Source organism: Orcinus orca, chromosome 5, assembly GCF_937001465.1.
Source record: "Orcinus orca chromosome 5, mOrcOrc1.1, whole genome shotgun sequence".
NCBI lineage: Eukaryota > Metazoa > Chordata > Mammalia > Artiodactyla > Delphinidae > Orcinus > Orcinus orca.
The window spans coordinates 136,390,624-136,408,905 of NC_064563.1; the positions used below are offsets into that span (position 1 = coordinate 136,390,624).

Sequence of the window (18,282 nt, forward strand, 5' to 3'; positions counted from 1 at the left end):
AAAAACACACATCCAGTCTGTTCTTAGCTCTGTTCTTAGCTTAGTTAATCATACTCTGAGAAAGCCTGGGTTGCTGTTCAGGTCCTTTGAGGGTAAGCAACAGAGATGTCTGTAAAAGAAACATCATTTACTGAATAGCCTCCCCGTTTCAACTCATTTAGCTCACATCTTTTTTTTCTTTGACCAATAGATGCCCCGATAAAGCAAATATAAATGACCTTACAATATAGGGGAGGTGAGAGAAGGGAGATAGAGGTTCCAACAAGAGGAACCCCTCTTTTGAAGCCCCACTTGCTTTTCAGAGCATTGAAGAACATTTTAGAAAAGTTTTATTTGGAGACCCAGCTATAAAACTTAGAATAGTTAATGTGCCTCATTGACTGTTCTCGCATCTACGCATGTATTTTTACCCACAACCTTCTCAAAGGGAAATGACCTTCTGGTGACCTCATCAACTGTGTGGGAACCCACCTGGAGAGGTTACCTGGGGTCCTGAACTAGCAAAAGCTATTTCTTTGGGGTTGATTCTGGCATCAGAGTTAGCTCCTCTTTTGATGGCTTCATTTTTACCCCGCAAAAGATGGTTGACAGTAACACCCATCATTCTGTAAAGGACAGTTTTTGAAATGACAGCTAAAGCCTGTGAGAAAGTGAGAATTTTTATGACTTATCACCGAAAACTTAGATTATCTTAGAAAACTGAAAAATAGCTTTGGAGAGAAGACAGAAAAGTTTGGTGACCAAGCAAATTAAGATTATTTTCCGGAATCTATTACTTGGTATATTGGAAATTGGATATCATGTACAAAGCTACATAAAAGAGTATTTTTTTTCTCTTGCAAGGATAATACACAATGCTTCATACAATGAGTATAAATAAGAAAATATCCTGGTCCCAAAGCTCAAGCAAGACAGACCATCTTCATTTTGAAGGAATCCCTGGCATTCCTTGTCCATAGGAAGACCTGCATATTCTCCTGCTGAACAATTTTGGAGCCTGTGACCTTCATGTGCATTATAAACGTATTTTCCCATGTTGTGTAGTTGTCTCCACTGTTATAATCTTAAAGGATGCATGTATAGCACAGGGAACTATACTCAGTATTTTGTAATAACCTATAAAGAGAAAAGAATTTGTATATATATAATATATAAATATATAATTATATTATATATATAATAATATATATATATTCCTCAAAACCTACCTTGAGATCAAGCATTGTCTTTTTACTTTCTTTCCTCCCTCTTTGGCTCACCTTTAGCAGTGGGCCAGAGGAAAAAACCACAGCGGTGGACCATAAGACCACAGGTGGTTTGGGGAAGTACAGGATGTGGGGAGACCCGTACTGGTTCGTGCTCTACCGTGTTCCAGGTGCACCTCTTGGACAGATATCTTAAACTCTTGGCTTATGACTCCCAGAGATCCAGAAAATAGATCAGCAGTGGCTCGGGAGGTGTGGTGGGTCCCCTGCCCTGGGTCTTCCTTCAGCCTGTAACACGTGCGTGTTCTCTGCTGAATGTCTTTGCAGGAGCCGTGAACTTCCTGCGTTCTCTCCTGGAACCAGATCCTGTGAAGAGGCCCAATATCCAGCAGGCACTGGCGAATCGCTGGCTTAATGAGAATTACATGGGCAAAGCGCCATGCAATGTCACCTATCCCAACAGGTAATCAAGTGCACACAGAGGGACTCCTCCTCGGGCAAGATGGGGCCTGTCTTACGAGCCCCTGAATAGTTCTGGACAGGAAGCTTCACGTGATTCAAGCAAAGGCCACGTCTTCTCTTGGCCGCCCTTCCCCACTGCACACACAAGAGGAAGTGAAGGCGGGGCCGGCCTTCTCTTCACAGTGTGGCTGTGCAGAGTGCGCCCTGCAGGGGGCGCCCGGCGGAGGGTGTGCGGGCGCTGAAATCAGGCCGCACTCCCCTTATCAAACCTGCTCCCGAGGGCCTGCGTTTTTCCAGAGCAGCACCTCTTTCTAATTCACACCAAGGGACCGTGTAGACTAGCTATGACCTGAGTGAGTGTGTGTCTGTGTGTGTATGTTTGAGTGTGTGTGAGTGTGAGTGTGTGTGTGTGTGTGTGTGTGTGTTCCACTCAAGAGCTCTCCTGTCGGCATCGGGCGGAATCCAGTGGAATCGCGTCTCTCCCTTTTCAAACCATCCCCCGGGCTCCTCTTCTGCCACTTCTTTGCTCCGATGTTTGTTTCAGCCCTAAGTCCCCTGCCCTGAAATGTTGGGGGCAGAAAGAAAAGTCAAGAGCAGGAGTCCTTTGCTTCGGGCCGCGTCTCCCTGTGCCATTTCTGTGAGGAGGAATCTTTAGGGAAGCTTACAGGCAGGAGTCCACAGGAGTCCTCAGGTATCACTGAGGGACACCTCATGATGGCCCACGTGTCCCCATGCGCGGGTGTCGAGTACAGACTTGAAAGCAGGTACAGGAAAACATTTCCTTGTACTTTTCCCTACTCATCTGACATATTGTTAACTACCCCGAGTGGAGGAATGAGGACCCTCCCCTTGGTGACTTTAGAGCCAACGTGAGGACCTATGGGTCCAATACCCCCCAGGACTGGGACCTACCTTGAGTCCCTTCTTTCTTCAGACCTGGAGTGGCCTGCGCATTCTAGATCTGAAGCTCAGATGAAGACAAGAGAACCACTGATGAAGTGGGACAGGTAGAGCACTGACAGGGCAGGGAAGAGGTGTCCTCTGTGATCATATCTTCAAAATGCCCAGGAAGCTCTGGAAACATCCACCAAGACTTATGAAAGTTGCAGCGCTGACTTCTCCAAATGAGATGGGCAGGCAGAGCTCCGTCTTGGGGAGGAAGTTCTAGAAGAACTTCAGGGGGTGTGGGTGGACGGTGCTGGGACCCGCCTTCTGGCTACTGGGCCACATTTGCACCCGCCATGGCCATAGATAGCTGTCATCTACAGTTCTAGCATTTGACTTGTGGGAGGTAATGTAAACAAAGTCTAGGTTACTTAGGTTACCAAGGGAACCTAGAAATAGACTGCTGGTTTCCAGTGCTGGCTCGGTTTGGGCTAGTACCTGAAATAGACACCGGGAATATTAGCCCAGCATGAGACGGAAAGCAAAGCCGAGGCGCCGTGCCCCGTCACCAGGGCTCATGCTGCCTGGGCCGCCCAGGTGTGCTCTCTGTAAAGGAGGAGGCCCCGGGGGCAGCCAAAGGGGTCATTAGCCTAATGTAATCATGGCCTAAATGAGCAGAATCAATCCACTCGATGCAGCAGCTGTTAAAGGAAGTGAAGCCGCTGTTAAAAATACAGTCCCTCCCTCCTTGCTGACCACATCTTCATTCACAAAGATTCAGGCCCAGGCATCTCATTTTGTAGCTTATAAACAGTCTTTTGTAGATTAAAACTTAAATTCTAGTAAGCTATACTGGCTTTGCCAGATGGGTCATTTCTGCATTTGGACTTGGTCAAAAGCAATACAGGCTGCACGTGATCTAGTCGGGTAGATTGTAAAACTGGTTAAGAGCTTGTATATTAAGGAAAACAGCAGCTGAATATCTTCTGTTTAGGTAAGGTTGGTTACGCATTTTATACTAGAGGCAAATCAATGTCCTGTTTTTAAGTAATGAAACCAGAAATCGCAACTATTGGAAAAGACACGAGTTATTTACAGTCTTTATTGTGAAAAATATATAATGCAAAAAAAAATGTGCTTTTGATGATCAGTTTTCTGGTTTTACCAGCACACAGATAAAGGGAATAAGACTATGTGACCAGGGAAAGGAATCTTTTCTTTATAAAGTCTATTTCATAGCTTCCCAACATTCATAGCCCCAGATTTAATTATTTTAGATGTTGTCAATGTTTTACTTCTGGGAGAGAGAGAAAACAAAGGTCCCGTGTTTTATATCACTCTTCTTTAAAGCCTTCTGTTAATTTGTTTGGGCCTCCAAGTTGATATCCCCATGAGGCAAGAGGAAAATGTCTTTAAATGTAAACTCTTTATAATAAATGTTCATGCCAGTTAGTCACAGATGTTTGCTGTGTGCCAGGCTCCCCTCCCTGTTCTGGGAGCAGACATTTTTTTTTAGAGCCGACCCTGGATACCTCCTTCCTGTCCTGCCTGGGCCTGGACACTCTCCCACACCTCCAGTTAGCTCTGGAGATGAGTGGGAGGGAAAGCAGGTCATTGGTTCACAGGACGGAATTAGACCAAAGTGGAATAAAATTGGAGTTAATGCAAATTTACTCAAAATTATACCTAGTGTTCTGGAACATGTTTTACCATTGTCTATATCATCAAAACTTGGAGAGATACGTTTGTTCTCTACATCTGTGTCTCAATTTCTGCCCTGCAAACCAGTTCATCTGTACCATTTTTCTAGGTTACACATATATGCGTTAATATACGGTATTTGTTTCTCTCTTTCTGAGTTACTTCACTCTGTATGACAGTCTCTAGATTCAGCCACATCTCTACAAATGACCCAATTTCATTTCCTTTTATGGCTGAGTAATATTCCATTGTATATATGTGCCACATCTTCTTTATCCACCAATGGGGGAAAGCGGTGGGGGGGAGGGGTTGGTGGTGGGATGAACTGGGAGATTGGGATTGACATATATACACTAATATGTATAAAATGGATAACTAATAAGAACCTGCTGTATAAAAAATAAATAAAATTTAAAAAAGAAAGAAACTTGGAGAGATAACACAGGTTCAACAACTGATACAAGAGAGCACTAAATATATGCATTGCTTATTGAAAATGTTTAAAATATTACTCTCAGTCAAGAGCCAGTCCACAGTCTATGCTGGGCAGAGTTCACCTGATTTGGAAGACACGGGTACAAACGGCAGAGACGGGGTGTCCCCCCCTGCTCATTTTCTTCCTCTCTCCTCCACCCCCAGCCCCACCCTGGTGGCACCCCACACCCAGAGCACCCTCCCTTCCAGGGCCTGCTCCTGGTAGGGGGTGGGGCCATCCGTGTGTAGCTGTGGGTGATTGGCCAGGGGTGGGGGGGAGGGTCACAAAACTCATGATCTGATTGGCTGGAAGGTGAGGCCGTGAGGCTGTGGTCTGGTTGGCCAATGTCAGTGATCTCATTGGCCAGGAGTGAGGTCAAGCAGCAGTGGTGTCATTGACCTAGGGCAGGGCTGCTGGCACGCGGTTGTTACCAGATAGTTTCAAACAGTTGTGCTTTCTGTGTTAAGTGCTTGTGTCAATCTTCACGTAATTGTATCCTTTTTAAACAAACGTTTTTATTTTTAACCATTAATCATACCAACCATACTCCAACCTGCTTTCTAGAATTTGTGATTTCGTAGCCAACAGGAGTGAGGAAAGCAGATTTTGTCGTCTCTTGGGCACCTTTTCTTTGGACGGCACTTAGCCAAATAGAGGGAGAGCTGACCTAGGTTGCAATGGTCAAGAGACCTAGGTCTGCCCTTGCTGCCCCTACTAACGGGCCTGTGAACCTGGCAAGTCGGTTTCCTCTTCTGCACCATTATGGGGTTATACTGTGTGGTTTTTCCTACTGTTATGGTTCTGAGGTTCCACCAGAAATGTCTTCAGACTCTTTGGCGGTGGTTACAGAGCTCTCTAGCCAGATGTGCTCGCCTTCTGCTCACAGAGTACTGTATTTGCATCTCTCTTAAGGACTGTAGCACGTTCTCTCTGATGACACACCTCCACTACCAACACACATACTCTGTATGCCCCTCAGCCTGTTTTTGTGTTCTCCATAGCTGCCACTTCTTGCCTATGTGTCCCTGGACAAGTTACTTCCCTGTTGCGGCCCTCAGTTTCTCCATCTGTAAAATGGGGATAATAATGGTACCTACTCAGAAGACTGTCATGAAGAATAAATGAATTTATTTTCTCTCTTCCCCACTGGAATGTAAACTCCCTGGGGCAGGGACTTGTTGAATAAACGAATGAATGAATGAGTGGTTAAATGAATGCCTGTCATTCATTTCTTTGGCATTTTATCCCAAGGAGTTTATCTTCATAATACCCCTGTATAGAAGCTTTAACCTGTCCTCTGAGAGCACTTTACTTTACAGCTGAGCCCCAAATCCCCTATTTGTGAACCTGTGAACTCACATTGTTCCTTCAAACACGCTCTGGGCTATCTCCTGAACACCCTCCTTTCCCAACTCAGCTTCCACCCAACCTAAGTGTGGGCCCCACCCCATCTCCAATAAATACATTTTAAGGAAAACATGTCAAATTGTAAAGAAATTTGGGACAACTGGGGAAATCTGAATATATTCTAGATATCAGAGAGTATTAAGAGATTACTAACAGTTTGTTGGGTGTGTTGATGGTATTGTGGTTCTACAGGAGATGTCCTTGGTTTTTAAAGATGCATGTCGAGGTGTTTAGGAAAGAAGATGTCATGATGTTTGTGATTTAAAATACTTTAGGAAAGAAAGGAAGGGAGGGAGAGATGGAGGAAGGAAGGAAGAAAGAAAGCCAAAGTGTTAACAACTGGTTCAACCAGGAATTGGGTACACACATAAGCTATTAGATGATTCCCTTTACTTTTCTGAATATGTAACTTTGCATAATAAAGAGTCAAGTGAGGGCTTCCCTGGTGGCGCAGTGGTTGAGAGTCGATGCAGGGGACACAGGTTCGTGCCCCGGTCTGGGAAGGTCCCACATGCCGCGGAGCGGCTGGGCCCGTGAGCCATGGCCGCTGAGCCTGTGCATCCGGAGCCTGTGCTCCACAACGGGAGAGGCCACAACAGTGAGAGGCCCGTGTACTGCAAAAAAAAAAAAAGTCAAGTGAATGAATGAGTGAATGAATGGACTGATTGTTCATGAGGGGGCGTGTGTGTGTGTGTTGTGTGTGTGGGGGGGCGATTTCTGTGCTGTCATGTTTGTGAGCATCGCTAAGGAGGCCCTGGAGCCTCTCAGCGACAGTGGAGAGGTGACTGGTTCTCTGTCCCTCCGCCCCCCAGGATTTCCCTGGAAGACCTGAGCCCGAGTGTGGTGCTGCACATGACAGAGAAGCTGGGCTACAAGAACAGCGACGTGATCAACACCGTGCTCTCCAACCGCGCCTGCCACATCCTTGCCATCTACTTCCTCTTAAACAAGAAGCTCGAGCGCTATTTGTCAGGGGTGAGTGGAGCCCCGCCGTGGTTTTCTCTGCTCTCTGTGGAAAAATGAGCTCTGACACTTGAAGTGTTTCCCAGTTACTGACACTTGATCTGAGCTGTTAATTGAAACTAATGTGAGGCTGAGTTTCCTGAAGGTGGGATACAATAGTAGCAAAACCTGCTTCTCAGGGAGCGCTTTTTATCTGAGGTGTTTTAAAAATATTCTCCCACAGAGTTAAGCTCTGGGCAGACTCGTGAGAGATTCAAGCCTCTGTTCCTTTCAGCTTCTTGTTGCCTTTTTGGCTCTGTTTCTCTTTTCTCCTTGGGGTCCCCACTTAGATGCACTGGGGCTTGTGTAATCATAAAAGTTGGGGAGCAGAGCCCCTCAAGCATTCACCTCTAAAGCATGGTAGATGAGAAAGCCACTATTTACATTTATTTCTCTAGAAAACAAAAGTGAAACCTTGGCCCCTTCACTCAGTCTGGGCATCAGATAGTCCAGGTGTCACGTGTGTTGAAGATGAAGGAGGTAGAGCTGGGAGCCTGTTTTGGACCATGGTACCCTCATGCTTTGGTCACCTTCATCCTTCCGCCTCATGAAGTTCATACATGCCTGGATGAGGGAATTTACATGCTTCAGTATGTAGTTTTGACTAAATCAACTCTTTCCAAATGGACAATGGTTAAAAAAGAATTCTGCAAAGAAAACTGGATCCCAGGCAGTATGGATTCTGCATATCACTTCTTCTGTTTCTCCTACTCAGAATGGTGAGGACTGACCAGATCTAACAGGAAGTCAGCCAGAGAAACCTGGAATTGTTAGGAAGCCCATCTGAAATTTGATTTCATACCCATTCCTGAAGGATGACCTTCACCTTGCCTGTATGGCGCCTTGAGATCAGGTTGTATGGGGTCATCACTGTTAGGAAGACGTTTAGAATCCAGAGCGTAAAGAGGAACTTCTAGAGTTTTCGGTACTATTTAAAGTCATGTGATAGCCCGATATCACACAACATTCCACTAAACAATAGGCTTACAAACCTTTTATGAGGTTTTTACATTAAAGCTAAAGGTGAAAATTCACCAATAGTTGGGGAAATGCTGTTCTCCCTGATGAGGGAGAAAATGACCAAAATGATGCCCAGAAGACAGCGTGATCAGAATGTGTCTCTCATTAGCAAATGGATTTGGAGACATCTAGAAAACATTGCCGAATAGATGAAGAAGCTTGACGGGAGAGTTGTTAAACAATGGAACAAAAGCATAGATGTTTCGAAGCGGATTCAGCTTAGGGTATTTCCTAGATTTGGCTTCAACAGGAAATGATCCACAGACACCTTTTTTTTTTGGTGAGCCACCAGAGGAATGATGTACGTGAGAAGAAACATTATAGTAAAAGGCATTTAAAAATAAGAGCAATGTTTTATGGGGGAAAAACACATGCTCCAGAAGCAGTGATGGGACAAAACTTCGGAAGGGAACAGATATGCAGCTGGATTTCAGAGCCAGTGTCATGGTCACGGGAAAGCTACTGCAGGAGAGAAGTGGAGTTCAGAAAGCCTGGACCTTTGATACATAGTATGTTATTTATATCATTTTATTATGGGATAGGAGGGATTAAGAAATTCTCTCACACCAGAGGACAGAGGTCCTCTGTTCACCTATGATGATGAGCTTAAAAGACATGTTAGACTTGAAGCCATTTCTCTTTTATAAGAAGACCGTATGTCCTATATTTCTTTCTTATCTTATCCTTTTAAATTCCTATTTTATTGCCTATTTTATAATGTACATGATATGTTAGTACAGTACATGCTTATAATTTATAAATAAATGTGCACATACTGTAGATGCCTGCTAACAACTTTTTTCACTCATATGGGCTCAAGGTCACACCATTTAGGAACCACCATGCTAGGGACAAGTAGTTCTCAAGTAAAAGGAACAGAGGAGGGTCACACGCTGATTTTCTTTTTGAAATGATGAATGTTGTTCAAAAATTCGTTTTAAAAAATGTTTCCATGAAACTGACTCTAAAGTTTATGATTTCACATATTTAAAGGATGACATTGCTACTTTCCTGAGTGAGCTAGCAGATTCAAACATTCTTCTTTTGGAAGAACCAGTTTTCTGGATACTGATCAATAAGATAGAGGGGCTTTTGTCTTTAAAATAGTTTCTTTCCTTATTTAAATTATATTTTTTATTTTTGTCTGTGTTGGGTCTTTGTTGCTACGCACGGGCTTTCTCTAGTTCCAGCGAGCGGGGGCTACTCTTCGTTGCGGTGTGAGGGCTTCTCTTATCGCGGAACACGGGCTCTAGGCATGCGGGCTTCAGAATTTGTGGCACGCAGGCTCAGTAGTTGTGGCTCACGGGCTCTAGAGCGCAGGCTCAGTCGTTGTGGTGCACGGGCTTAGTTGCTCCGCGGCACGTGGGATCTTCCCAGACCAGGGCTCAAACCCGCGTCCCCTGCATTGGCAGGCAGATTCCTAACCACTGCACCACCAGGGAAGCCCTAGTTTCTTTCTTATGTCTACCTCCACATCTACAGATGCAAACTTTGGTTACTCACACTCTTAATCACATGGCTCATTCCAAGTAAGAGACATTTGTGTGAAACTCTTAGGGTATGTCTTGCCTTCTCTGGCTGTCTTGCCATCTGCTGTGTTTGCCCAGCATCAGGGTTACAAATGGTGCAGTGTTGCAAAGCTCTGTGGTTTTGTTTCCTGAGAAGTTCCTGGAAACTCAACTAACTTAGTTCTAACTAGAGAAGGTTCTTTCTTATTTTATTGTCTGTTTCACACTTAAACCTTAAATCATAGGACATAGCTGGTGTGAGAACCACTGTCTAGGTGGGTGGCTGCTTTTAAGAATGAATTATTCCCCACAGACAGCCATAGCTGGTCCACTCAGTAATTTCCACACAAGGCTAATTTAATTGCACCTGTGCACTGTGCCAGTTATGAATATCATTAACCAATTACTAACAACCGTGTATAATTTTGAAAGCAAAACTAATGAACTAAAAAGTAAAATATTGTATTGGGCGATCGGGATTGACATGTATACGCTGATGTGTACAAAATGGATGACTAATAACCTGCAAAAAAAAAAAAAGTAAAATATTGTAACTTAATTATTTGTCATTTCTCCCCTTATCCCTTGATTCTTGTTTCCTCTTTCTAAAACCTAGAAGCGTGGGTTTTAATTTGGAGAGCCTGTAAAGGCATCTTGTGAATATTTGTTGGCTGAAAAGTTAATCAGTCATTTAATTTCACCTGTCGCCAGAGAGGATTGCACCTAAACAGTGCCCCTAGATCATCTTAGGTGTGGTTCTCTGTCTTCTTCTTTAAGCTATATTATGAATTGCTGTGACATTTATCGGGGCGGGGGGCAGGAACTAGGGCTTTTTTTTTTTTAATTGAAGTATAGTTGATCTACAGTGTTGTGTTAGTTTCAGGTATACAGCAAAGTGATTCAGTTATACATATATATATATATATATATATATATATTCTTTTTCAGATTATTTTCCATTATAGGTTATTACAAGATATTAAATCTAGCTCCCTGTGCTGCACAGTAGGTCCTTGTTATTTATCCATTTTTCATGTCTTAGAGTGGTCTTCATCGCACCGATGAAAGGACTGAGGCCCGGCAAGGAGCAGTGATGTGCCCAGGGTCACCTGGCCCTTTCCTGGCAGAGCCAGGAACAGAAGTAGGTCACCTGATGCTGGGTGCCGAGCTCTCCCCACACTTCGTCCTTGGATGAGGCTTTGCACTGCAATTAAGTGCCTTGCCAACCCCTTTCTGCCTTTTCTCAGCCAAGCGCTGGTTTAAAAATTAATGAATGCTTAATGGACATTTCTATTTCCTGTGAGTTAAGCCAGGCTTTTTTTCTCTTCTCCTCTGGTAGAAATCCGACATCCAGGACAGCGTCTGTTACAAGACCCAGCTCTACCAGATAGAAAAGTGCAGGCCCACCAAGGAGCCCTATGAGGTGAGTGGCCCCCAGAGCAAACCCCAGGATCCCTTAGGAAGAGTGGATTTCCATTCTGGGGGGAAGCGGGGAAAGGAAACCCATTATTGTAGGACACAGAAGTAGCCAAAGACAAATACTGACTTAACTGAGCCTTTGAGACATGGTTTACAGCGGGGCCACCATCGTTCAGTCTCTAGACTGTGGTTCTCAGCTGTGGCCACATAGTGGAATCCGTGAGGAGCATTTTAACATCTGGATGCCCAGGCTGCACCTCAGACTGATTCCATCGATCCATTCTCGATCTCCAATGAGATCGGGGGTCAGTATTTTTTTAAAGCTCCCTGGATGGTTCCCAGTGGAATCCGCTGTCAGATCTCCAAGAGGTTAAAAACAAGGTGCTGAAAAATATAAGTGTATGTAACACTTGGCATCAGGAGAACAAAGTACAGTGAGGAACAGGAAAAAGTATCTGGAACAGTCCTTTCCAGTCAGCTGTCCCTGCTGACTTGATGCTACCTGGAACGTACCTGAGAGAAAATACCAAGATGCTTTGATTTCAGAATAAAAACTGGTATCATATCGCCCCAAATTTGGACCCCAAATACATGCTTGTTAAGAGACTGTGCCTGGGAACTCGAGATCCAAGGCCTGGAGCACAGGGTAAGGGTCCCGCCACCAGGACTCCTCATTCGCTGTTTTGTGCAACGGGGCCTGCCTGTCTTCTCAGTGCATTTCCGTGGAATATGGAACGAGCCGGGCTGCGCTCCACGGCAGCAGCAGAAAGCAAGTGGGGCACGGCCCAGGCCAGCCCAGTGACGCCGGTGACGGGGCTGCTGAACTGCTGGCACCACGTGTGAATGCGGCCACCCCTGAGCATCGAGGCGGGGGTCGGCTGGGGTAGCTGCAGGAGGAGGGCGGGGCTGGTCAATCTACACAGCCTGGGGGATGGTACCATTTAAGGAGGCAGAGAAAAGGAGACGCTGATGACAGAGAAGCTAGCGAAGATAACGGGGCAGCCGGAGACCCAGGAGGGAGGGATGCCAGGGAGGACATGGGAAAGGTCAAGTATAAAGCAGCCAGTGGTGACAGCTGAGCGGTTTCTTGTCCTGGAGGAGGTGGAGAAGGCAGAAAGGAGATTGTGTGGATTGGGGGGAGTGAGGACCGTGAACAGAGGTCTCTCCGTCGCTGCCGCTGGCGGTGAAGAGGGGCTAGGGAGCAGGCGGGCTGGGAGGCAGAGGAAGGAACTCCAGTGATGGGGGGGGAAGGGCATGCATTCAGAGCAGCCAGGGTGGGCCCTGGCCTTGACCCCAGGCTGCAGGCCTCCTTCCTCTGCGACTGGCTGTGAGGCACCAGCATGCTGAGGACGGAGATAAGCTTTTGGAGGGGCAGCAGGGGGGTGCGGACTGGGGCTGGGCGGGGAGCATGGCTTCTAGGGCTGGGAGAGGGAGAGCAGAGATGGTGTAGGGCCTGACTCCCCTGAGCTCCACACCCCTCCGGCCAGTTGCTCACTGAACCTTCTGTGGCGTGAATGAAGGTGTCTCAAATCCAGCATGCCTGGAACCAACCCCACCTCTCCTCGCCCATCTCCCCCCACCCCTGGCCCCTATTTTCTGTCTGCAAATGGCATCCCCACCCTCAGTACAGGGCAGAAACCTGGAAGACCTTTGTATTCCTTTCCCTCACCCCGAGAGCCAGTCTGTCCCCAAGTTCTGCTGGTTTGACTCCTGAAACTCTCCAACCCCTCCACTCTCCATCCGACCCATCCTCGCCACCATCACCTCTTGCGTGGACCTCAGCTGCAGCCTCCTTCCTAACTGGTCCCGCTCCTTCCCTGTGACTACCTGGCGCTCCGTCCACACACCGGCCAGAGCGAGCGATTCACACTCAAATCAGACCGTGTCACTTCCCCGCTTGAAACCTTCGAAGGCTTCCTTAACCTGGAAGGCAAACTCTGTGACGTGGCCACCACGCCGCGGATTGAACTGGCTTTGCCAGCAGCTCCAGCCTTGTCTCCCAGGCCCCGCACACAGCCCTGCTGCTTGCTTCATGCTCAGTCCCGTGGGCCTTGAGACTCTGTGCTCTCTTGGCTGCCAGGGCTGGCCACACCCTGTTCTCTCTTCCAGAATGTTCTCCCCACCCCTCTCTGCTGAGTTAATGTGTATCTTCAGCTCCCACTTCAGCTCACGTCCTCGTGGACCCCTGCCGTCCTCTGACCTCTGCCATTGGGTTGCATCCCTCCAGTACACACGGTCACACACGTTCTGCTTCCTGGGGCTTGTCGCATTGGCAGGGTTCTGTTTGTTCAGGGATTATTTGATTATCATGTCTTCCCCACTCCGGACTGTGAGTTCCTTAAGAGCAGGGACGGTGTCACTTTTGCTCCTCACGGTGTCCCTAGAGCCTACACAATGCCTGGCACCCAGTAGAGGCTCAATAAATATTTGCTAGATGAACAGATGAAATAGTCAAGTGGACCTTGGCTCTAGTCTCAGAAAATAGAATTGGGCCAGCATCTGGGGAAGGTCGAACCTTCCAGGTGGGACACCTAGCTTGATTAAAGTAGGGGACCCCCTGCACCATAGCGTGCAAGTCGAATTATCATCACCTGATGGCCATGCCCTGTGGCAGGGAGGGACCTCTTACAGTCACTTGCAGGGAGGGTGGGCACCTCGGCTGCGGTCCAGGGGATACTCAATTCACTGTTAGGCTCCCCTGCCTCTTGGTTTGACTGTTTAGGGCCTCAGGTAATAACACAAACTTAGACGCACCGCATGCCCCTGTGTGTGTGCCTAGGCAGCTCTAAGCCACGTGGCTGACGCCCATGTCCTTGGTTGCCCTAGTACCCTGCCCTGCTTGTGTGTTAAGTGTCAGAACCGCGATGGGAAAGGGGCCTCTTTTTTTCATCCAGATTATTATTCTCAGCTGATTATTTCATTTGGCCCGGAAAACACATAGTAAGCATTTTAAAACATTTGTCGAAATATTTAATGGTTAGGGTTTCAATAGGAACGCTAATGGGAAGACAGCATTTCAATTTTCTGTGATCCACTTGTTTTCTCCAAACTGCAGTGATCCTTGTGCTAATTAAATTACAGGCTCTGACTAGATGATGCAACTCCTCTCTCTGTTGGAACCTAGAAAGTGGAATGGGGCCAGTTAGAAAAAGTGGTGAGAAAGTCTGAAAGAAGCCAGATTTTCCAGGTAAAGCCCACTCAGAGCCTCTGTGGGGTTCTTCCCAGTTACCATCAGCTGGTCCAGGAGGAGAAGCGGCCAAGTGGCAGGGGCGGGAGGTGTTGTGAGCAGGAACCGTGGAATGAAGTTCAAGGTTGTACACAAGCCGGCTGGGGAGCGGCTCCGGGGCCATGTCCGGGCACTGAGGGCACGTGATGGTCTCTTCTTCTCGATCCTGGTTCTTTTTCTCCAAGGAGACGGAGGAGCTGAATTAAGTGGAAAGAGCTTCCCTCTTGGGACTACAGTGCCGTCATTTTACGACTTTACCACTTTCTTCCCCTCTTCTTCCTGTAACAGGCAGAGATTATGTCTGGAAAAGCGGGACACTTGTCTCACCTTAGGCGTGTGCCCCAGAGATTCCTTTTCCTAAGACAGAGGCCCTGGGGGACCATGGGGGTCGTGGCAGAGCAGTCATCATCTCTAAACTGGCTTATTAAAGCTGTAGAGAGCCAGGAGCCAAGTTTGTTTAGTCTTGAAGAATAATGCTAATTGTAGCAAAATGTAAGTTAGGACTGGAGGGCTTCTCTGGAGTGTCAAAGTAACACTGCAGTTTTGGAAGAAAAGTTGTGCAGGGGTGTGGAGGGACTGTATTCGTTTGCTAGGGCCGCCATAACCAAGTCCCACAAACTGAGTGACTTAAACAACAGAAGTGTATTGTCTCCCAGTTCTGGAGGCCAGAAATCCAAGGTCGAGGTGTCTGCAGGATTGGTTCCCTCTGAGGGTTGTGAGGGAGAATCTCTCACGCCTCCTAGCTTCTGGTGGCTCCTGGCAATCTCTGGCATTCTTTGGCTTGTAACAGCATCACCCCGATCTCCGCTTTCATCTTCACATGGCGTTCTGTGTGTGTGTGTGTGTGTGTGTGTGTGTGTGACCAATTTCCCCCTTTCTATTAGAATACCAGTGACATTGCACTAGAACGCACCCTGATGACCTCATCTTAACTTGCTTACCTCTGTCAAGGTAACACCAACACTCCTTCTTCTCAAAGGCAAAGGAGAGCAAACTTTCATACTCCCCCCTCCCCCAAGCTTCAAAGAGGATGTGATGGGCCTGTCCTGACCCTGTCTTCAAGTAAGGCCACATTCTGAGGTCTGGGGGTTAGGACTCCAACATATGAATTTGGGGGGAATAAAATTAAACCCATAACGGGGACTGTAAGTTTAAAGGTAAAATATTACAATGATTTTTCCTTGTGTCATTTTAAAATCTGTACAAATTTTTTTTTCTTTTTTTTTGCGGTACGCGGGCCTCTCACTGTTGTGGCCTCTCCCGTTGCGGAGCACAGGCTCCGGACGTGCAGGCTCAGCGGCCATGGCTCACGGGCCCAGCCGCTCCGCGGCATGTGGGATCTTCCCGGACCGGGGCACGAACCCGTGTCCCCTGCATCGGCAGGCGGACTCTCAACCACTGCGCCACCAGGGAAGCCCGTGTACAAATTTTTAAAATCAAGTATGGAATCAGGTCAAGCTGAATTGTTAGCAATCAGAACAGTGGTTACCTTTGGGGACAGGGAGAGGATGCTGGGAACGAGGGACTTCCAGGTGCCAGCTGGGTTCTGTGTCTTGATCAGGGTGCCATTGCGATGTGGTTTTGCTGTTTGAGGCAACATATTGAACTCCTTACTCATCATCAGAGCACCCTTGTGTTATGTGTCCTAGACTTTAATAAAAATGTTGCCTAGAAAATCTATCCAGGGCAGGCGTTAGGACATCTGCTGCCTGCTTCCACGACAGTTTGGCTTCTTGTCTATAAACTTTGAAATGGAGAATCCTCAACCGGAGCTGCAAGTGGGAGGGGGTAGAGCTTAGGAAATAAACAGCAAGTGAAGCTTCTTGAATTGTTGAAAAATGCTGCTTTTTACAGGCCTCCCTGGGCACCTGGACAAGAGACCTCGAATTTCACGCTGTGCAGGTAAGAACTTGGGGGGTTATGTTGGATTCCTCAGAGTTCTCCAGAGAAACAGAACCAATAGTGTGTGTGTGTGTGTGTGTGTGTGTGTGTGATGCTTGGACACCCAGGGAAGGGCTGATGTTTCAGCTTCATCCCCATGTCTCCTGGAGGCAGAATCCCTTCTTCCTCAGGACACCTCAGTCTTTTTCTCTTAAGGCCTTTAACTGATTACACGAGGCCCGCCCAGACTGTAGAGGCTAATCTGCTTTACGCAAAGCCTACCAATTTAAATGTCAGTCACGTCTACCGTATACCTTCACCACAGCATCTAGACTGGTGTTTGACTAGACACGGGGTACCCTGGCCTAGCCAACTTGACACATGAAAGTAACCATCACCTATGACCCTGAAGGTTGGCAGATCTCTGCCCAGGGCTCTGGACCTTGCACACCTCCATCCTGTCCTGAATTCCACCATGCAGAATCCTGTTGTAAGTGGATTTGTCAGAATCCCTCAGTTCAGATCAGTGCTGTCTATGCGTAGTTGACCATTTTTTTTATTGTCTTGCTAAAACTATACGCTTGGCTATGCGTTCGTGTTTCTACCTGTAAAGAAGTGGGGTTTGGCGCAGTGGTTGAGAATCTGCCTGCCAATGCAGGGGACACAGGTTCGAGCCCTGGTCTGGGAAGATCCCACATACCGCGGAGCAACTAGGCCCGTGAGCCACAATTACTGAGCCTGCGTGTCTGGAGCCTGTGCTCCGCAACAAGAGAGGCCGTGATAGTGAGAGGCCCGTGCGCTGCGATGAAGAGTGGTCCCCGCTCGCCGCAACTAGAGAAAGCCCTCGCACAGAAACGAAGACCCAGCACAGCCAAAAATAAATAAATAAATAGATTAATTAATTAATGAGGACATACTTATTCAACATCATCCTCTATTAAAAAAAAAAAAAAGAAGTGGGGTTTACAACAGTCCAGGGCTTCCCGGCTCAGTGGCCTAATTTATGAACCAAGCCCTCTTTTTTCTCAACTCAGTTGGTTGTTTCCTATGGCGAAATCAGGCCTCTGTGGCTTTCCCTTATGGGATGGGCCTCAAGGAGCCAAAATCATCCAGCAGACAACACCTGGGCCCCTGGGCCATCCCAGGTGTCCACGATCCGCACCTGGTTCTGATGTTCCAAACATCCAGGTGAGGTTGTCTCATCATCAAGGGGACACCAGGCTCCAGAAAGCCCAAGCTGAGTGGACTTGAAGGCTCCTCAAAGAGGACAGCTGTAGCTCGCCCCCAGTCCCCTGGCCCCTCCGCTGTGCCATCACTGACACCCTGTGGTCAGTTCTGCACCGCGTGAGGGGCAGGTGGCCCGGCTGGGCAGCACTTCCTCCCGCAGCCTCGGGGGTGCGGGGCTGAGGGGGTGGGCCCAGGAGGCGTGGCCGCATCTGTCCTTGTTGAATGAATGCCTTTGCCTTTCAGACAGTGAAGCAGGCGAGATGTGGGGTTCATTTATATAACCGAAGAGCTTAGGAAGGACCCGCCCTTTTGGTTATAGATGGGGAGGCCCGTCCCTCAAGGGGAAATGACTTGCTGAAGGTCACCTGGCCATACCTTCAGGAGCAAAACGGGAAAGGCAGGGGGAGGGCTTCGGCTCTTTGGAGCCAGGAGCCTGGAGTCGCAGGGAAGAGTCTAAGGGGACCCGCGCCCTGGAGCTCAGATCTCAGAAGCTGAGGACTGGCTCCCCCATACCCCCCGGCCCGGCTGCCGAGCCTGCAGACACCTCCCTCCCGTAGCCCAGTGGATCCTCACTCACTGGTTTCTCCCTCTCCTCCATCAAACAATCCACGACATCCAAAGAGTCTTGGGTAGATAATCCTTTAAGGGGTCACATTTTCAAAGTGTCCAGCTTTGTAAATGTCCACGCACATGTGTGGTGGTTGGAACATGGTTGAAAGAAAACAAGAAGCTGTTTTGTGCGGGGTTTGCTTGTGGCCTCCTCTTGGATCTGCCTTGGGGGTGCGGACCGAGCATGAGGGGGCAGAGAAGACCCCTGAAGCTTCAGCTCCACGGCCCAACCTTAGGCGCACGCGGGGGAGGGGC

General features: G+C 47.7%; 1 protein-coding gene across 1 annotated transcript in view; it reads left to right on the top strand.

Annotated features, from left to right (window-relative positions):
* Nucleotides 1–18,282, top strand: part of HUNK (hormonally up-regulated Neu-associated kinase) — a 112,949-nt gene that overhangs the window by 84,646 nt on the left and 10,021 nt on the right. Inside the window, exons 6-9 of the mRNA XM_004264511.3 lie at nt 1,533–1,668; nt 6,948–7,110; nt 11,005–11,088; nt 16,165–16,212. Of these exons, the coding sequence (XP_004264559.1) occupies nt 1,533–1,668; nt 6,948–7,110; nt 11,005–11,088; nt 16,165–16,212 (431 nt within the window). The remainder of the gene's footprint in view (nt 1–1,532; nt 1,669–6,947; nt 7,111–11,004; nt 11,089–16,164; nt 16,213–18,282) is intronic.